This window comes from Thunnus maccoyii, chromosome 12, assembly GCF_910596095.1.
Source record: "Thunnus maccoyii chromosome 12, fThuMac1.1, whole genome shotgun sequence".
Classification (NCBI taxonomy): domain Eukaryota; kingdom Metazoa; phylum Chordata; class Actinopteri; order Scombriformes; family Scombridae; genus Thunnus; species Thunnus maccoyii.
Window position 1 is genome coordinate 11307070 of NC_056544.1, and position 20346 is coordinate 11327415.

At 40.3% G+C, this 20346-nt stretch overlaps 2 protein-coding genes across 5 annotated transcripts; both read right to left on the reverse strand.

Moving 5' to 3' along the window:
• Positions 1-951: 951 nt before the first annotated feature.
• Positions 952-14694, reverse strand: LOC121908735 (dipeptidyl peptidase 9-like). 4 transcript variants are annotated; one of them, XM_042428994.1, is made up of 22 exons: positions 14424-14694; positions 13524-13580; positions 12933-13023; positions 12530-12768; positions 12189-12301; positions 11601-11774; positions 10177-10345; positions 9868-9978; positions 9645-9773; positions 9480-9541; positions 9290-9390; positions 8903-9080; positions 8458-8617; positions 8235-8314; positions 7611-7763; positions 6274-6409; positions 5346-5491; positions 5019-5165; positions 4768-4920; positions 4076-4218; positions 2424-2535; positions 952-2083 (listed from the first exon to the last, which is right to left on the reverse strand). In XM_042428994.1, exons 3-22 carry the CDS (start codon positions 12986-12988, stop codon positions 1991-1993), a joined length of 2655 nt encoding a protein of 884 aa, XP_042284928.1. In that variant the 5' UTR covers positions 12989-13023; positions 13524-13580; positions 14424-14694; the 3' UTR covers positions 952-1990. The 4 variants fall into 4 exon arrangements, with proteins under 4 accessions (XP_042284928.1, XP_042284925.1, XP_042284927.1 ...); XM_042428991.1 differs by having other exon boundaries at positions 10177-10348; XM_042428993.1 differs by lacking the exon at positions 14424-14694 and adding an exon at positions 14033-14324 and having other exon boundaries at positions 10177-10348.
• Positions 14695-15121: 427 nt separating this feature from the next.
• On the reverse strand, positions 15122-18936 carry rps15 (ribosomal protein S15). Its single transcript, XM_042429000.1, has 4 exons — positions 18833-18936; positions 18348-18433; positions 16442-16676; positions 15122-15284 (listed from the first exon to the last, which is right to left on the reverse strand). The coding sequence occupies exons 1-4, from the start codon at positions 18833-18835 to the stop codon at positions 15171-15173; spliced, it is 438 nt and encodes a 145-aa protein (XP_042284934.1). The 5' UTR covers positions 18836-18936; the 3' UTR covers positions 15122-15170.
• Between the last annotated feature and the right edge of the window lie 1410 nt (positions 18937-20346).

The following is a 20346-nucleotide window of genomic DNA, read 5'->3' on the forward strand; positions in this document are numbered from 1 at the left end:
GGGTCTGTCAAAAGAAAACAAAATGCACTTAAGCTCACTAATTTACACTTCAGTCCATACAAAAACCCAAGAACATTTAGTTTTGATTTGTTTTTTACGGGGGTGTGTTATTGCCAAACTATTTTGTTGCTCCGCCAAGACTAGAGTCAACTGTTCCCACCAAAGAAATAGTCCAGCACATAACACCTCCATAAAACCATACGTGGTCATTTTTACACTTGTTTTTCTTTCACAGAACAAAGTAGTAAAAGAGATACGTTATAATGTGTGAATTACCAGTTAGAGGTGAGAGGTAGGCAGATTTTGTTAACTTCTTACAGAGCCAGACTAGCTTGTTTTCAGTGTTTATGCAGAGCTAAGCTACCTGGCTTCTGGCTGTGGGCTGATATTTGCCTTACAGACATGAGTGGTATCAATTTTCTCATCTAACTCTTGGCAGGAGAGCAAATAAGTATATTTTAAGGTGCCAGTTTCTCACAATCACCTGCTTACTGATGGTTCATGCTGAGAGGCTTAGCAGGATGCCCTAGGCTGAGGTAGTGTTAATAAATGAGGGCAGCAGATTTCCTCTTATCTAGCTCTCAGATCAAGGTTGGGCATCAGCCACCTACGAGTATCCCGTTATAAAAAGGTTACCATAGCAACTGTGCTCTCCATAAAAGAGGAGGGAGGAAGAACCAACAACCATCTGCTACTGCACTTGTGCAAGAAAGCCCTTGTTGTAGCAGTGGTGGAGGTTTGGTCAGGTGCAGCTCTCATGTGAATAGCAGGACTTGAGACTAGGGGCATAATTAAGGGTCAGAGTGGAATGTTAATACAGGTAAATTCACTTGAGATAAGTGCTTTAGAGAGTAAGATAACCTGGTTGCATGAAACACATGCTGCAACTAACATACAGTACATGAGCTTTAACACATTGCATGAATAAGAAGACTGCAGTGGAAGACAGCATGTGATTGATTCATACATTTATTCATTATCATGTACAAATTGTATTCCGGTGGTACAAAGCTGTTGTAAGACTCCAGTGCTCACCCTCCTGTTGTCTTTATTGCAGTAAAAAAAGGAAATACCAGCATGATCAAGAGTCAAGAGGTACTTTGGCAAATATAAATTATGTGTTAAGAAGGCAAGCAGACATCTCGAGCAATGTAATGTAAGGGGAGAAAACGGCGTGAAAATATCAATGAGCAGCTTGTCAGCACTCATTTAAAAAAAAAAAAAAGAATAAAAATCCATAAAAATATTTTATTTTTAAACAACACACACTTAAAACAAGAGTCTTCCTTTCTTCATCATCACACAAACTGCAAGGTACAGACTCACAGTATGTATGGATATTGCATTTCTGTGTGAGTGAGTGAGTGACAGTGTTCATGTATGAAATAAACTGTATTTTACATATGTAGTATATGAGCTCATGTCTGCCAATATGTGTATAGGTTCCATTTCATATCCGTGAACTGTAACCCCCGTTCTTACCACTGACTCAAGTGAATAAAACAGGTGGGGCCGGAGGGGTGAGGGGAGGAAACAACACGATAACGTTTGGCAAAAACCATCATGGTTGCAGCGATGAGGACGTGGGTGAGCGATGAGTCAATGTGACACAGCCTGCAAATATTTCTCCATATGTCCTTGTCTTTGTTCAGCTTTCAGGGTGAGACACCAAATCTCTGTGCTCGTAAACCATACCCCAGACTGTACACAGGGAGGGGGAGGGAGGAGGGGGGGGGGGCATGGAGGAGACAGAGTAAGCACGCAAATAATAGAACAAGAGACAGAGAGTGAAAGAGGGAAGTATAGTAGAGAAGCGAGAGGACTAGTTCATAGGAGAGAGAGTGGCTTTGTGGCTGATAGTCTCTCGATGACAGGGTGAACAGTCAGACGGGGTTGGGGAGGTCAGGGAGAGTATAGATGGGCGGTGAGCTGGAAGGGTAAAGGAGGACAGAGGGGAAACTAGACGTCACTTCTCCCATTTTGTCTCATTTCAGAGGTATTGTTGTAGAAAGTGCAGCAGCATTATCTCGTAGTGCTCTCCAGACTCAGGGCAGCGAATACTGTGTCGCTCATTGGGATAGACCTAGAAAATGACAATAAAGCAACCAGTAAACAGACCTGACTTATTTTAGTATTTAGTATTTTAGTAAAGTATTTTTAGTATTTCAGTACAAGTGCACTACATATTTGTATCTAGTAGAATCTGTTCATGATCATATAAAAAAAAAACACTCAAACTGCACATATACTATGGATATTGTACATTTTTGGAAAGCAGACTCATACTTGAGACATTATTAGTAATTTACATTGAATTAGTAATTTACATTATTTACAAATAATGTTAACCTAGCATGTAGAGATTTCATATGGCAGCATCAGAAAGATATGTTAGTGGGCTGCATAAGGCTTGTGATGCTAACCTGAAGTTGGTAGGGCTTCCCAGCACGGATTATCTGTGACACTAGGAAATTGGTGTGGAAAAAGTGCACGTTCTCATCTAGAAATCCATGGAGAATCAGCAAACGGTTGGGCCTGGAACAACATGGATTACATGGTTTCAGTATGATACATTACCATATGACAGGCTTCAATATGCTATTAAGATATACAGTGAAATTCTTGAAATAACACATGTTAAACAGTGAAACACTCTCCAATCCTTCATGATTTAAAAAAGGAGTCTTCAGTGATCCAAAGAAATGTACAGAAAGGTGAAATACTGCAGCTGCAGAGCTTCAGCGACTCTAGTTTCACTTCAGTATCCAAGAGCAGTGCTCCAACATGCCATTTGACGAGCCCTCAGGCTGTCCTCAGTCCCTAAAACACTGAGACTTGACTTAGCCTGCCACCTCAAATTTTGCATGTTCATTTGGCAGTGAAAAAATTGTATGTTCATAACTGTAAGTGCATCTAATGCCAGGATCAGACTACACAATATTTTTGGTCACCATGTCAGATTAGGCAATCATAGTTCCGGAAATTCTTGCCGTGTCTTGTTTGGGCGACCGGCAACACTACAGGTATGACCCTGACAAATCATTGCTCATGTCCTTGCGCAAGTGCATAGGTCAAGGAGGGTCAAGAAATAGTCAGTCACGGCTACAGAGACACTTGATGCTGTCAGTCTTATGTTCCGAAAAGAAAGAAAAAACAATTGTGGGCTTGTTCCTGGATGTCACAAAGGGGACAGTATGGACTGTCTATCCTTCACAGAGAACTTGAGGTAACGATTGTGTTAACATGTAAAGAGCATTACGTAAAGCTACCAGGTACGCTGTATGTAAATAGAGGGTCTCGTGGAGGGAAAAATGATTGGGTTTTGTGAATTGTATACTCTGGTAAATGAAAATACAAATATTTGTTTTAATATCAGGTGGCTTCACAATCACTATAACTGAGTGTTCTCTGGTGCACATATGAAAACACCGACACAGGAAGTCAAAGCTGTCCAGCAGCTGGCTCTGGTGGTGTTTATGTCCGCCAGAGAGTACTCTGCCATCCTATTGGTCAACGTCAAGGAACACGAAGATGTCAAACTAGGCAGGAAAATACAAAAGATTCTGACATGCTAGACTTTTCATTGGGGTGTCACACGACTGTTCTTTGATTATGTCACACTACAAGGCCAGTTCGTCATTCTTGACGTTCATAAATCGGCCCAAACGTTGGAAATTTGTCAGCGGCAACAAAACTGTGTCAAAATCGGGCTGAATTTGTGTGGTCTGATCCCAGCAAAAGATTACTAGCCCAAAGTCACACAGACATGCTTAGATATTCATAAAGCATTCCTTCCTGTTAAAGAGGTTCATAGTTTCATAAATTTGTGAGTCATACTTTAGGTCAGGCATGAGAATGATTAAAATTAAGTATTATTTAAAAAAAAGGTATAAGAACAAGATCTATATGTCCAAATAGTTTTGACACATACATGTCAGACTGAAGAATATGAGAGAAATAAGAAGTTCCCTGCAGCCATGATGAAATATCTATGCAGTTACACATGTACACATGCAGTATGGTTAAATTAGGTGCAATAATACAGGCACTATTGGCCACTCATATGTGTACTGACTCGCTAGGCAGCTTGTCCACGTGCAGCGCCACAGAGCCTTCCTCATAGCCCTGCTGGTTGTTCTCAGGCACATCCATGTAACGCTCTGTGTAGCCTGTGTCATAGGCCATCCACACAGTCACCGGGGCACCTGCAATAGCCAACTGACAGAGGCGCAATGTGGTCAGATGGAGAAGAAATGAAGACCAAAAAATGCTATTATATTGTGGAAATTAGTCATTTTGCTTAGACAGTAACTCAACAAATATGGTACAGAAAGGAAGTAGTTTAGTTTTTTTTAGTGTGTTCCTGAAAAATGTTGAAATGTTTCAATAATTCTACAGTATATTCTGATATTATGGCTCAGTTGGATATACATTAGGTGGAAAAAAGCATTGGCACAAAATTAAATTTTCAATTCCTCTACAGTGATGTATCCACAGATATCCATACTGAACGAAGGCTGTTAGCACTGTAGCATTGTCCAACACAGACACCATGTGGATGTAAGTGGCAACTACACCACAAGCTCAGTTTTAAGACAGTATACTTCAGGAATTAAGCAATTCATGCTGTTTAAAGTGTTCTACATGGTGATACAAGATACAAACTGTAGTATGCTTTCCTGTTTCTGGCTAAATGAGAGAACGCTAACTGATAGAAAGTGAGTTTAAGGATAAAAACAGGGCTGAAGGACGAAAAGGCCTCCTAACCTTGAAGACGTTGGGCCGCTGGATGAGGCCCATGAGAGAGAGGAAGCCGCCGTAGGACCAGCCATGGATGGCGACACGGCTCAGGTCCACAAAGTTAAACTTCTCTGCTACATACTGAAGCCCCTCCACTTGGTCTTCAATCTCCACCTGACCCTGAGTAGACAAAGGCACATCAGAGTGTTATTTAAACTGATACTTGTGCAACCTTTTTCCTATTTCCCCTCTAGTTTGTTTACCAACTCCTACTTTACCATTTTGTTTTTAAGTGCTCCTTCAAATTCAAGGCCCCTCTGACAGGAACCCCTCCCATCAATGACGACCACAGCGTAGCCCAGAGAGGCCAGCGTGTTCAGGCGGAGGTACTTCATCCCCTTGAAGGAGTTGTTAACCAGCTGCACCTGGAAACACATACATACACAAAATGTTCTTCTAAATGCTTAACCCAGGATTTTTTTTATTTAGAAAGCCACACAGCTTTTAAAGAACCATTTAAGGAACACAAAAGGATGAGATCTCATTTGACGAGATACCATATGATTACATCAAATACCAAGCAAAGACAGGATATAGCCACTAACCTGTGGGCCTCCATACACGAAGAGAACTGTCGGGTGTTTCCTGCCCGGCTGCAGGTTGTGTGGCTTGTAAACCATCCCATAAAGCTGGAAGCCCGACTTCCCTGGAAAGTCAAAAATCTCAGGCGGACTGTAATCTCCCGGGCAACCTGGAAGACACATTAACACATGGTCATTAGTTTAGCGCAGGGTAAAACTGTCAGAGTTACAGGGTCGACTCCTAGTGGAAATCATATTACAAGTGCAGCAGATTGCATTTAGTGTATGAAAAACATCTAAAAAATGGATAAAAACATGTTAGTGTTACACATAAATACCACACATCCCAATAAGTCTTGTGAAAAGGAACTGGGGAATATTGTCGTTCGACAACACATGACAGTAAGGAATTGCTCTCTCACTCGTGGTTGAATCATAAGCGACAATCAACTCTGACACAAAGCGCTCAAGATGACGTAGATGGTTGAGCACCACATTATCTGATTGCTGTCAGGATTGTCTGGAGGACGCCATTGTAGATCGAACCGACTGTCCTTGATCTAATCAAAACCAGACCTCAACTTTCCCCTACAGACTTAGCTCTATTGATTGTTCCAAAAATAAAGCCACAGATAGGTTGGACAACCTTCACACTTGGCCAGATTGCTCACTAAAAAATACTCACTGAGCCAAATTACGTACATATTTGCCAATGCAACAAAGAAATTTTAATCGAGATCTGGCACAGGGTGCGAGTTTTATACGCTGCTCTGACTCCTCAAGTGCCACATGACTGCAAAATATGTCAAACAGAAATTTGTTTGTTTGTTGTCTACATAGTTACATGTGCAGGATACTATCTGTCTATAAACACTACCGATAGGTCAAGATGTTTTTCTGTGTCTCTGTAAGGAAAAGAACTATATGGGGGTTAACATCAAATCACATTTACCTGGTGATTCCATCATGCTGGCCCAGAACTCTGGTACCATGTGTAGTGTGTCACCTTCTGAACTGGTCAGTTTGTAGACATGAACACAGGGAGGCGTACTCACATTACTGTAGTGGCTGACAAAAAAGTCAAAGTTCTGCAGAGAGAGAGAGAGAGAGAGAGGGGAAAGAGAGGGAGACAAAAATGTCAAGGAAGGCACAGAAAAGCTGAGAGAAGATATGGAATGCTGAAACATCCTACACAGATCTGAGTAAGAATGCTCAACATGAGCTACTGTCAGCGTAGAGCGTATTTAACAGCCGGAGAACATTTATCTTTTATGCTGCAGACTATCCAGTCAATCCCCAGCTTTGACAGCTTTCCTCAGGTTTTGAAGGTGTCTTAACTTTCATCATTCTTAAACCTGCAGTACGGAACTTTTACATATAAATTAAGTCCTAAATTCAAGCCCTTGCCAAATGAGTTCACATAATGCTGATCAAACCTATCACTACAAGATAAATCTCTCTGTATTTCACAGTATACCAGAGTTTTTAATCAGTTGTCCGGTTTGACATTCCCTCGCTGGCTGGATGAATTTATACTGTGCATGCTCTATGAGCAGAGCATGCTCACTACTGACTTCCACTGGTCAAGCCGACTAACTTCCGGTTAGCTCTCTGCTAACTTAAATGGGAATAAAATTATAATAATAATTTTCGCATGAAGCTTCAGGTGCTAACAGCGGCTAACAGCAAAACTGACCTGCTGGAGGAAATCTCTTTATCTGTGACTGGCTCTATGACGTAGTGGGGTTACTAGCATGACCCCTCTCCTACCATATGAAACTAGAGCACTCATACTCATAGTTACTATTTTTACACCAAGTAGTTTTACAAACTTTCATCAGAGACAACTGGGATTCACATCGTATAATCCACTGTTATGGTGAATGGGGCCATTTAAGGTCAACGTTAGCGCTAAAGGAGTTCTTTTAAACCCAGCTGAAGCGTCCGTTGACGGGTAGAGCTGCCAGTGGCTTCGGCTTCAGCTCCAGCTGTGCAGCTGGGAGGTCTCCAATTAAAGGGAGAGTATTCACGGTATGAGAGGCTACTGCTCCAAAGGTGATGACCACAATGAAACCGCTTTTCAGCAGAGAAGTTCAAAATGATAACAATGTTAACAATGATTGGTGATGGATTTCATGTTAACTAGTCGATGAAGTTACATTTTTACCGAAACAAGCCCACATTTACCTACAAAATATGTGCAGAATTAAACAGCGGCTTTTAACATTACTTTATTTTTAAAATATCATCCATGTTGCTTGCCTTACACCTATATTTTTCAAGTTTTACCTGACTAACGGAGCAGCTATGAGAGAAGCCAGGCTTGGTTAGTCTGACCACATCTCCGGGTGAGTCATAGCTGACCACGTAGAGGTGATGCTCCAGAGGAGTGTCTCTGGTTCCCTGGAAGTACACCAACTTGGCTGCCTCATTCACCCAGATCTAGCAAGAGAGAGAGAGAGAGGTAAAATGGGCCAGTGAGAGAAAAATGGAGGGAGAATGAGAGGACAATAGCAGTAAGGCAAGCAAAACAATATTAGATAGAAAGAAAAATATTTTAAGCAAACAGCAGCAACTTCCCAGAATAAACTGCAACTTGCAATATATGCAGATATTGATTTCTTAGTGTTGCTGCTTTTCTCTTCCTACAGGAGTTTGTAATGCCAAGCATTCTTATCCTGGGAAAAAAACTGTTTCAGCAGCTCAATGATGGACTAGTGCTGCTCAGTACATCAGATGCAGGTGTAAAAAACCCTCAATTTTATTTTTTTATTTCAAAGCCAGTATGCTTCAGTACAGCCAAAACAAATAAAAAATGTAACTGTCTCAATACTTTCTGACTGCACTATAGTTACCTGCGTATCATTTACAGGTATAAGTGTTTATATGCAATACTGATGGACTTCGTCTAACCTTGGAACCATGTCTTGCCAGCACTTCCCATTCTCCACTGGTCAATGTAACCTCCTCCTTGATTGCACATTTGAAGTCTCCTGGAAAAAGCAGATAACAGAATCAACATGCTCCTTGACATACCAAAAACTCTGACGTAAACCCTGACAGTTGAGTCCAGATGAGATAAAATACTATTCACTTTTTAAAAAAAGACATACATAGACATCTACTAGTCACTTACCCTCTATGTGCTGGTAATCCTCTGTCCAGTGGTAGCAGCCCGGTTGTAACAGGGAAGTGATTTTATACAGATGGCTGAAACCTGTTTTCGACTCATTTACCCAAATGAAACTAAACTCATCTTCTGTCGTTTGAATAAAGGGATAGAATATATCATGAACCTGTAGAAAGAGAAGAACAGTTAGTTCATCTGCAGAAACCTTCATGCACCATCAGTGATCTACTCATTAACCTTCTCTAGCTAAAACTAGGACTGTATCAGCTTTATAATGCCATTTCTGATCGTGGTGTGCTGGTTTGAGTGTTTTACAAAACTCTATCACAAAGGTAAATATGACAACAAAATGACAAATTCAAAATATGAATATGAATAAATATAATAACTTTGAGCCAAACCAAAAGCCAACTGAGAGGCTAATCTTCGTGTGCCAGGTGAAAGGACCTACATTAATCCAGACGTCGGTGGTCTCCTCATAGATTATGTACGGCTGCATGTTGCTGGGCACGGCCTCCAGACTGGCCTGCCTCTGAGCTGGGTCATCTGTGACAGAGATGAAGAGGGCTGGAGGCAGCAGGACCAGCTGTAGTTTCCTCTGACTTCGGTCCAGCAGCACTGCCCAGCCACTAGGGGGACACAGAGCAGACAAAACTTTAAAAGAAGAAGCAAAAAAAAAAAAAGAAAAACATCTAATCTTGCCCAGCAACATAACTTTTTCCTTCAAATGCTACAGAGAACATCGTGTATGTTTGCGCATTTCCCCAAAAAAATCTCACAATAACACAAAGCCCAAATAGCAGATTTGTTTATTTTGAAGATGGTGACATCATCTTACTATTTGCCATCACTCGTCCATCCTACTCTGGCGATGTATTCCGTCCCTGGAAACAAGGAGGTGAAGGGGACGACCAATTCTTTATCTTGTGTGCTCACGATCTGTAGATATGTATAAAACACACACATTAGAAACGCCTGATGATGACATGGGAGATGAAAGAAAGACAAGCCAAGAGTGAAAGACTCACTCTTCCTTGATGGTCTGTCTTGATCTCTGCAAGTTTAAGGGTAGCTTGTGGATTTTTGCTACCTATAAATTAAAAAAAAAAGAGAAAATGTGAAGTTATATAAATAGCAAATAAAACAATTCACTGCTCCAAGCATGTGTGTGTATAAAATATGGCTGCAATCACCTGTGCGGGGATATCTGTATGCGTCTGCTTTCCGCTCCTCCAGTGCTGGAGATGGAACGTGAATAATCTCTACTTCCGTTTCATCCACCTCTTCATACAGCAGGTACACTGTTTTACCTCCATCAGGGTCTGACAAGCAGAGAAAAATAATGAATTTAAGGAGTTTATACAGAAAATAGTGTATGTACATTCAAAAAGCATATTTAATTCTACAGTTGCTGACCTTCCACTGCTGAGGGACTCCACCAGTAGCCAGTAAAACGGTCAAACTCCTCCTGGATGACAAATGTTGCTACACCTGCAGACTTGGGGTCCTCCTTAACATTATCCACACCTGGAAGAAATTTTAAAAAGTAAGATAAAGGATTACATTCATGTAATGTTAATTGGTATAACGGTAAAAAAGCAAACTATAAAATACTATGCAGTTACAGTATGTCTAAGGCTAGTAAATACATATCATGTAAACGTGTCATTGTACGGCCTTTTGTCAACTATTCAAATAATTAAATAAAACCCAAAACCTTCTCACCTTTGTGACAGTAAGTGAGTCTCCTTTCCTCGCCAGTCTTAATGTTGGCTATCCACAGGTCGTTATTGTTGATAAAGGCGAAGAAGTCAGGGTCTCCAGGGCAGATCTTGGGGTCCATGCGGGTCCCTGAGCACTGGGTCTTGATCTCCACTGGCTTTACAGGAGCAGACTGCTAAAACCAACAGACGCAATATTAGCCAAAGGCAAAGAAAGAAGGACACTTGAAAGCAAAGATAAAGGATCTTTTTAAATTCAGAACATTTCATAGATATGAGAAGGTACACTGAGCACAGTGAAGTGCACCTTGCTCCATCAGGAGGCTTTCTTAAAAGATTTCTGCAAGCTGACGACAGACACAAACAGACGTGACACTTGTCAACAAATCAATACAATTAACAATATTTTCAATAAAATGAACAGTGCACCTTGTATAATGCTTCAAAAGTGCAAAAAAGTTTTTTTCTAATAATCACCAACTCCTCAATCTCATACCTCCAACCTAACTTGTGTGTAAAGACATGGCCTGCAGACAAATGCTAAACTTCAAGATGTTTTTAAATGTCCTAGCTGTTCAACATTATAATGTTGTTGATTTCACAAATCAACAACATTATAATGTACAAGTGATCCAATTGTTTGTAGGGTGGGGAAACACCATGACATAGGAATTTAACAACTTTATGTATCAAAGTATCAAAGTTACAAAAGACACAAACATCAATGCAAAGGCGCCCTGAAGATGCAGCCTTCTCAGATAATAAAGGCAACTTAAACAATCTTGATCAGGATCCCAGATTCAAACCAACCACATCATCAAAGAGGAGGATCACCAAATGTCACAAACACCAATTTAACAAAACAGTTGCTACATAAACTATAGGTCCAAAGATTCTCACATAACTGAATTGGTGCCTCTGTGACTCTCTTATAGCTAAGATTTCTAGCAGAGATGCAATTTATATCCGAAGCTAATGCATGAAAATCACACAACTTGATATATAGACTTCTCCCCATAATATCTTGCAATGCATGGTAAGCATGGTGTCAGATCTGTAGTAGTACTGTAATAATATACATGTGATACCAAAACATTTTGATTAATTCTAGGCAACAGTATTAAAATTATAAATACAAAAAAGTACATCCATTTTGCTATGAGAATGCAACATACAGATAATTGCAGACACCATTTTGAATAAGTACACACTGGCTTAACTGACTCACAGCAACAGCACAGCTCTACCTAGCAGATGCTTAGTAACACCCTTCCTCTTTTTGGATTGTTGTCAAGTACTTCATCAGTCCCAGCACAGGCTACACAGCTGCATTGTGGAATTCTGACTTTACAGACTTGTACCTTTCTCTAAATGACATCTGTCCAGAGTGAGAATTCCAAATTGAAGAAAAAACAGCAGTATACTCACGATGAAGCCATTGTTGCCTCCATCCTGACAGTAAAAGAGACTATTGCTGGCCTGGAAGAGGAACAGGCCTGTCTGAGCATGGTAGTCGTAAGAGGTGATACCAAATGCCCCGAGACGTTTACGCTCTCTCAGCAGCTCCTCTTCTCGTGAGTAGGCCCCCTGGTGCGGCGTAGCCTTAGAGAAACGACAGATGTACAACATTAGTAGAAATTGAAAATAATTGATAACTAATATATACAGTATCATTACTGAGAAATATAAGATGTGACACATTCAAACTGACCCATCCCCTCCCAGATCAAAAAACTACATAATGATTGTTCAGTCAAGGCATTCCTCTCATAGTTTCTGACATGGTTGCTCAATCTTTCAAGTTTCAGAGCATATTTCAGATCCTTAAAATAACTGTAGTGTCACTCCCTCAGGGGCTCCTTATCTTAAAATGAAACCAGCTTGAAAGTGAAACTAAAGAAAAGGCTGCAATCTGTCAAAAATTCTTACAGGGGATTTTTCAAAAACATCTAAAATACACATCGCCTTGTGCTGTTTGGCATTGGCACTGCACGAGCAGGAAGAAGGGGAATTCACCTGGAAGTGATCCAGCATCTGTTTCCATGACAACACTAAGAGGGCCTCCTTCCGGATCTTCTTGGGGATTTCAGAGTAGAGTAACGAGTTCTCTCTGCTTCCGTAAGGCATTCCTGGTACATACATAGAAAAGAAACAAAAGGCAACTTCAACGACAGCAAAAACAAGAAAAGGAGAAATTTCACACAGTGATTTGTTTTAATGTCATGAGGCGATCATATTCTGCTGCCTCGAGCGGGAAAACAAGGCTGAGGTCAAGTGAAAAGAGTACAAGAGAGTAGTATATAACTAATACAAATCACACGCTACCATGCAACACTGTAAACTGACAACTGGCTTACCAAGGTAGTATAACCGATGAGAGTGGGGACCATTCTCATCCTTCTTCTGCACAAACTGGAAGTCATGGGGAGCCTTGTTGGCGATCATGCCTGAGTACTTTCTGCTACAATGGATGATGTCACGGAGGCCCTCCCAAGAGTGTTTCTCCACAAAGAACTGAGATGGGACATCCTCCATCTCCACTACTTCTGTACTGTCCGAAAGGCCGTCCACAGCCGTCATGCTCACTGTCACACAGCTGGATGTTGACATTAGAAATAATAGATAAGCAGTGCAAAAAATACAAAAAAAACTAGGCACAACTTCAGTTCTACTTCCTTTAACTGCATCAATTTAAACATCTTCCAAAGCATCAAAGCAGTGATAAGAGAAATAACATGAACCCTAGGTGTCATACTGTACCTTTTCCAGATACCTTCTTTATTGTCACAAAGTTTGACCTTCTTGACTCTATGCATTCACCGGTCAACACGCCTCACTCCGATTCTGCAACCTATGGACAAAGTACAGTACCGAGATCATTCAAAATTCCTACATAGTGTTAACAAACAGAGCTACACATATTGATAATAAACATGGTGAGGGGACAGCAATTGCTCATAATGACAGCAAAGTAAGGACAGTTTCCTTTCTTGAAGACATTCCTGACTTGGGGATAGTGCAGTTAAAAAAAAAAATCTGGTCCTAAGACCACAACAAAAATTATCAAAATGTGCCTCAAACAGAAAGGGGAAACATAAATAATTTATGAGGACTTTATACAGTATGTTGTCTCAGAAATATGAAGCCATAGATCTTAAAAATGCACAAAAGTGACAATTCATGGCTTATGACTTCTGTATGTCTCCAGCTCTGTTACAGGTGAAGTACAGGGTTTAAGGGAATACCACACATTCCTTACTTTATAATCTGTGTTGGGTGAGGGATTAGTATGACTCAAAGAGCAGTGGGAAAAATGGGATACTCTTAACAACTTAAGTGCCTTTTTCTTACGTTAGTGTAAGGAAGTTGTGGCAGGCTGGTCTGACACTGTGGTGGGCCACCTTAAATCTGTGTATAAGAAACACTGAGCTCAGAAACAAAAATACACACCAACTAGTACCTTCAGTTAAACCTCAGGTCACAAGTGCCATAAAGAGTCAACTTAACAATCACTAGTATCATATGTTAAGCTGTCAACTCGTACCTACAGCGGAGATCTATACGAAGAGTGGACTAAGGGAAGTGTATTTATGAATGGAGATTAGCGAAAATGTATATTAGCCCGTACAAGAGGAAATGCATCTATTCTACTGTCTGAACCCATCTGAACATTAAACTTTAACTTAACGAGGCCCTTGTGTTGTTCTGTAAAATGTGTTATAATAGATAAGAATTACACTGCCCCTTTGCAGACATGGAAAGGCCCAATTTGGCTCAGCCGGTTACTTGATAGCCTTCAGCAGGCTAACTTTAAGGGTGGGGAACAAGTCGGGTGAAATAGTAAAACAACGGTAACTTACCGTTAATGTGAACAATTAACGTTAGCTTGCCTAGAATACATCTTTGTTCTCGGGTTTCAACTCATCCACACTGAGAAGAACACCGGTAAATGCATTTCACACTGTTAACATGTAAAATGGTACAACGGCTAGTTACATTTGGCACTGAATGACGAACCCCAAAGTTGTTAGAAAATGACAGCTATTAAACAGTGTCGATGTTGAAATATATCTATATATAGCATAGCTAAATTCTGAAATCACAGCTCTCTTCTGTCATTTTCGATCTGAAGCTAACCTGCTAAGCTAACGCTAGCTGCCGTTACCCGAGCTCAAAGCTAGCGGTTGCTGATTTTGTGTAAAGAAAAAAAACGTCCCTACGACACAAACCGAAATTAAGGGAAATACTTACCAATCTGGCCACTGTTTCTTTTACCAAGTTCTGGACTTTATTAGCTTGGTGTCAGTAAACAGATTTCGCAGCTGCTAAAGGTTGTATCCATGGCCCAGACTGGCCACACACACACATACACACACAATATAGCTTGCTTTCACACCGGAAAGAAGAGGAACCTTTGCCCCGGCGGGTGCACACACACGGTACTCTTTCAGGGTCGCACTGCCGCTCGGAGGAGGCATCGGTGCAGCGTAGCGCGGTGTTTCCTCGTCTCCCAGAAACGGACTCTTGTATTTTTAATTATCTTTCTGCTCTGACTTCTGGTAAACATGTTTAAGTTCAGACAATGTCAGCAAAAAAGCTGCAGTTTAGTAACTTAACGAGCTCCAAAGCCACCACATATATGAACTGTTTCAGTCTGTACTATACTTGGGTTTTCCTCTTTTTTTGTAAATTTTTTTTAAGTCTATTTTAAGTCTTAGTAGATTAATCATGCAGTCAGAAATAAACAATCACATATGTTGAATGTACTTATTCAGGTTTTCCAATATTAATCACAACCAACAGAGCACCAAACATTCTGTACATTCTTTCACAATTATCTTGAAGCCAGCCACTGTTAATCACAGTCAAACACTCAACTTTGTATGAAAACACCCTGTACAAACATTTTCATTTTGAGGCAGTATGCTAAAGAAAGCAAAGCAGACAAGTTTTGTGGAGCACCCAATTGTCTTTATTTATACAAAGTATACAGCCATTCTACTTCAGAGGGATGAAACGGGAAGAGTGTGTGGCTCCGATACCAGGGCGACCGTGCTTGACTGGCTTGTAGGTGATGGAGAACTCGCCCAAGTAGTGACCGCACATCTCAGGCTGTGGGGAGGACAAACAGCTTTGTTAGTAACAAGATAAATGCCACAAGATAAATACTTAGAGCAGCATGTACAGAACAGAGTAAGTTGTACAATTGGACTCAATTTTATTCAGACTTAATTTGACTCAGACTTAAAAAAAAAAAAAAAAAAAAAAGTAAAAATTCACAGTGATACATCACAAGCAGTTGCACAGCATAAAATCAAGCCTCAAGAGTAGTACACAGTAATGTAATAACTGCTAATCATAGCTAAACACAGCTCTTAGAGTTTTTAAATCAACACCATCACTTTGTAACATCCTGCTTTAAATCAACAAATTTGATGTTGCCAGAAGTATATTTTATGGTCCTTCATGTTTTGCATATTACAATTCTTTGGTTGTGATTTCAGGCTGGTTTACATGGTGGAGGAAGGGGATAGCAAAGTAGGTATAATTGGGTTAATTTGCAGCATAATGGGTCATACAAGGTGCATGCTAAAGAATGAAATAACAGCAGTAACTTGAAATTTTTTAAGAGTTATATCAACTCAAATTTCACAAATATTCTGTCAGGTCTGTAGCTGTGCATCAATGAGGCTGTATCTAATTTATTACTTTCAAATGCAAATGAGTTTATCTTACCAACTACAGTCATATAAAGCCACCATTCAACTGTGGTTGTGTGTGTACAAAGAAACAATAATTCTAAATTTAGAATATATTACTTGGGTCTTTCAAATGGTCAATTATCCATTTTAAGTCCGAAAGCAACCTTACACATCAAATTTTCCCTAAACCATATGTGTAAAGCTCTGACATTAATAGGAAACGTCTCCTGTTACAGGCCACAGACACAGGAAATTATTACGAATGGCCTCAAAGTGAGTGTGACTTAAGCACTGTAGCTTTGACTAACTTCTACCTGGACACAAGCTTTGTATACACAGTCTACTGTGTACTGAGCTTAGTACGGGGGGGAGGGGGGGTTGTTTTGTTTTTTTAAAAACACATGCATGCCTCACTATCAGATCACCCATCATGTAATTTTTTTGGGACTCAAGTGACATTCGTTCTCAGGAAGGTGACTAAAGTAATGGATGTGGTTGTCTGAGAAAGCTGAGCATTTCAAAATGTACACATACGTTCTTCATCCCTCCTGACCACTAGCAACTCACCTTGATTTCAACCTGGTTGAAAGTCTTGCCGTTGTACACTCCAACCATAGACCCAACCATCTCAGGCAGGATGACCATGTCCCTCAGGTGGGTCTTCACCACCTCTGGTTTCTCCATGGGGGGAGCTTCTTTCTTTGCCTTGCGCAGGCGCTTCAGGAGGGACTGCTGCTTGCGGCGCAGGCCACGGTTCAGCCTCCTCCTCTGGCGGGCACAGTAGAGCTGCATCAGCTGCTCACTACAGAGAGAGACAGGACAATAACATCAACAAAGTTCTTGGCGATCTTTGGCATTAACATTTGTTTCATGTGTTGCAAATCATCAGCACACCATAGTGGCAGTTTGGGTTGCAACTATTATTTTCATTATCAATTAATCTGTCAACTATTTTATCGATTAACTCATCTTACTGGTCTATAAAATGCCAGAAAATGGTGAAAAATTCGGATCACTTCTTCCCAAGGCGCAACCTCTAAAGATACCAGAAAATATTTGAGAATTTGGAACAAGATATTTTCTTCTTTAAGAATGACCTAAAACATTGATTGATTAAATGTCTTGTTTCTGTATAATTGTTGCAGCTCTAGTGGCAGTTATTGATTGGCATTTAAATGCTCTGTGAGCAACTTTTACACTTCCAGCTACACTGAAATGGAAAACATAAGGAATTAAGATATAGTGACATGACTATAAAAAGGTGCAATCAGACTATCATCATCTCCAGATGGCTCTAAATCAGTTAAAACTATCAGATTACTAACTGATCACTCTGCTCAATGTTTATCATCTACATTGGGACTGTGACAAAACCTACCTTTTCAATATCTTTGGACAGAGAGCTGATGCAGACACATTTCATCAATTTAGATTGGAGACAATTTTATAGCCAGATGTAGTTAGTGAAAAGGCCATTCCTGACTTATACAGAAATAATCTTCACCATCTCACCTACAGAATGTGACATAAAGGCTTCACTACTAGGGGTTTAAAAGTATATGTATTCACCCTGAACTGTTTGGTACCGGATGTTTGGTTCTTAACTTTCCTCAGTTCAGTATATTCTGTGACCTCAACAATCACTGTCAACACAGTTTAACAATCCACAAACTCCAACGCGTAGAACCATAATCTAGAGTGCAAGTTCCACCAAGAACATTTTAACAGCGCATCACATAGGTGTAGCATTTTTATAGATGTATACTCGCCGGCTTAGCAAAGTTGCCTTTGTTACCCATGCTTATGTAGTGTTGCTGTCGTCTGAACAACAAACAAGATCCGAGCTGGACGATCCACCCATGACACTGACCGAGTGCAAACAATATTACTAAAATACGCAGTCTTATCCCAGTATTTACACAATACCATGTCTCCCCATCCTTTCCCTGTCTGTGGCAGTCGCCTTCAAGTGAAGCCATTCAGAACAGCTATAAATATTTGGTTTCCGATGTGGTCGAAATCAAGTCATAAGAACCAATTCTGAGCATAAGGCTTCATAAAGAGAAAGGATGTTTTCTTTTTCTACTGTAGCATAACTAAACTATTTCAGTAATAGTTTTGATCAATGAGCTATCATTTCACATTTTCCTCAAAGGACCAAATTAATGTTTTCTTCCTGTATTTTCCCGCTGTACCGAAATCATACCGAACCACAACCCCAAAACCGAGGTACATACCAAACCGTGACTTGTGTACAGTTACACCCCCGAGTTTTACTTAAATGTCAAACATGAGTTGAATACAGGTAAACCTAAAAGGTTTTAAATGTAGGAAAATTAAGCTTTACATTCATGTTTAGCAGGTATATATGTGCAGTGAGTGTGAGTATGTGCTATAGTGCAACTACAATGTCAGTCGGTGTCAGTTTTTCATTTTGATGACTCCAACTGACCAACGGCAGTGTCTCACTTACTAGGACATGTCCAGGAGCTGGTCCAGGTCCACACCCCTGTAGGTGAACTTCCTGAAGGTACGCTTCTTCTTGATCTCTGTATCCGCCTGAAACACAAGACATCATCACCGGTTAGCATTTAGCTTCCAGTTAGCTTTCACACCACAGCTCATATGTTTACACCACAAATGAATTTAATGTATACGTTTGACATCTACAGAGTAGTTATTTAGTCCTCGCATGGGGACAACACAAAGAGGACACTGTTTCTTGAAGTTTGAACACCGAGCTGACGTTAGCTTAGCACAGTCGGCCATCGCTCCGGCTACTACAGAGCCAATAAAGATGACTTTATCTGACATTCTACGCAAAGATTTACTACAATTAAGTTGGTAAAAGTATGTAACTATCGGATGATGGAGTCAGGTATCATAAAATGTCCCTGTAGAGTTCAGATGCATGTAGATTATGTTTTCGGACGCTTCACGATCATGTTGGACACCTACCATCTTGCCTGAGGTTCAGGGGAAAAGAACGGGCAAAAGTCTCGCTGGGCCTGATATCGCGCGATTTCAGATCAAACATCCGGCGGTGTCTTCCGGTAGTAGTTCCCTTTGTGAACAGCAGGTGGTGCAGTTTGTGTTCAGTGTCAAGTTTCCTACCAACGTGTCCCATTTTTATTATCGTTTCTAACTGCACATTAAACTGTGGCACAGAGTTCTACACATCAGGAGGAGGAAAAAAAGCAGTTATAGAGAAAAACAGTATGTTGTGGATGATCTGTATCTTTAGTGTTTGAAAGACATGTAGCTTACCAACTCATGACAGGATCAGAGGTGGAAAGTAAACTTCAGTGTTTCCATTTTGTGAGACACCAGCATATTTGATATATATATATATATATCAAATATGCTGGTGTCTCACAAAATATATATATATATATATATATATATAAAGCCAAAATAAAGTATCTTAGTAAGGTGTTGGGCCACCACAAGCCACCAGAACAGTTTCAATGCGCCTTGTCATTGATTCTACAAGTCCCTGCACTCTACTGGAGGGATGAACACCATCCTTTTTATGATGGTGGTGGAGAGCACTGTCAAACATGTCAGTCCAAAATCTCCCATAGGTGTTCAACTGGGTTGAGATCTGGTGACTGTGAAGGCCATAGCATATGACTCACATCATTTTTATACTCATCAAACCATTCGGTTACCCCTCATGCCCTGTGACTTGGGGCATTGTCATGCTTAAAGAGACCACTCCCATCAGGATAGAAATGTTTCATCATTGGATAAAGGCGATCACTCAAAACTACTTTGTACTGATTTGCAGTGACTCTTCCCTCTAAGGGGACAAGTGGACCCAAACCATGCCAGCAAAATGGCCCCCAAAGCAGAACAGAACCACCAGATCCCCTCAGTGTAGGGGTCAAACATTCAGACATTTAATGTGTCAAACGTCTGTAGATAGATAGATACTTTATTAATCCCAAAGGGAAATTAAAATGTTACAGCTGCCAACAATGAGGTAAAAAAAAAAGGTAAAAGAAACAAATGCAATTAAAGGCAAAATTATTTGCGTTTGTTCCTTTTACCTCATTGTTTTTTGTATCTCATTATTGGCTGCTGTTTATTCTTAGTGTATAGTGGTCAGAGGTCAAAAGTCCCAAATTATTTTGAACGCTTTCAGGACCAATGATGATAAGAACCTCTGTCTTCCTCTTTTAATTTTATTTTGAATTTTTTTTTTTTGCTACACCCATGTAAGTTTTGAAACACATGGTTACAATTTGAAAGTTGGACTTTCATTTGTGATTAGGTTTTTCCAGAACTGCAACTGTTACTTAACTTAAGGTTTGGAATATTTTACTTTTTGATTTAAAGGACTGATCCTCTGCAACAACCACACTGAGGTGCCCTTCAGCTGTCAACCAGACTCAACGTCTTTTCAACCTGTTGCTGGTAGGAGTTGGCTTTTCTTTTTAAACACAACTATAAAAAAAACTTAAGTCAAA

Bases quoted from the DNA above. Each gene is read 5' to 3' on its own strand.
- LOC121908735 (XM_042428991.1), bottom strand. From the start codon at position 12,988: ATGCATAGAGTCAAGAAGGTCAAACTTTGTGACAATAAAGAAGGTATC. The intron at 9,081-9,289 runs GTAAGATGATGT...GTGTCCCCCTAG, and splicing joins TGGACGAGTGATGGCAAATA to TGGCTGGGCAGTGCTGCTGG. The intron at 8,618-8,902 runs GTAGGTCCTTTC...CTCTTTCTACAG, and splicing joins CCACCGACGTCTGGATTAAT to GTTCATGATATATTCTATCC.
- rps15 (XM_042429000.1), bottom strand. The intron at 16,677-18,347 runs GTAAGTGAGACA...CTCTCTCTGTAG, and splicing joins CAGCTCCTGGACATGTCCTA to TGAGCAGCTGATGCAGCTCT. The intron at 15,285-16,441 runs GTGAGTTGCTAG...TCCTCCCCACAG, and splicing joins TCAACCAGGTTGAAATCAAG to CCTGAGATGTGCGGTCACTA.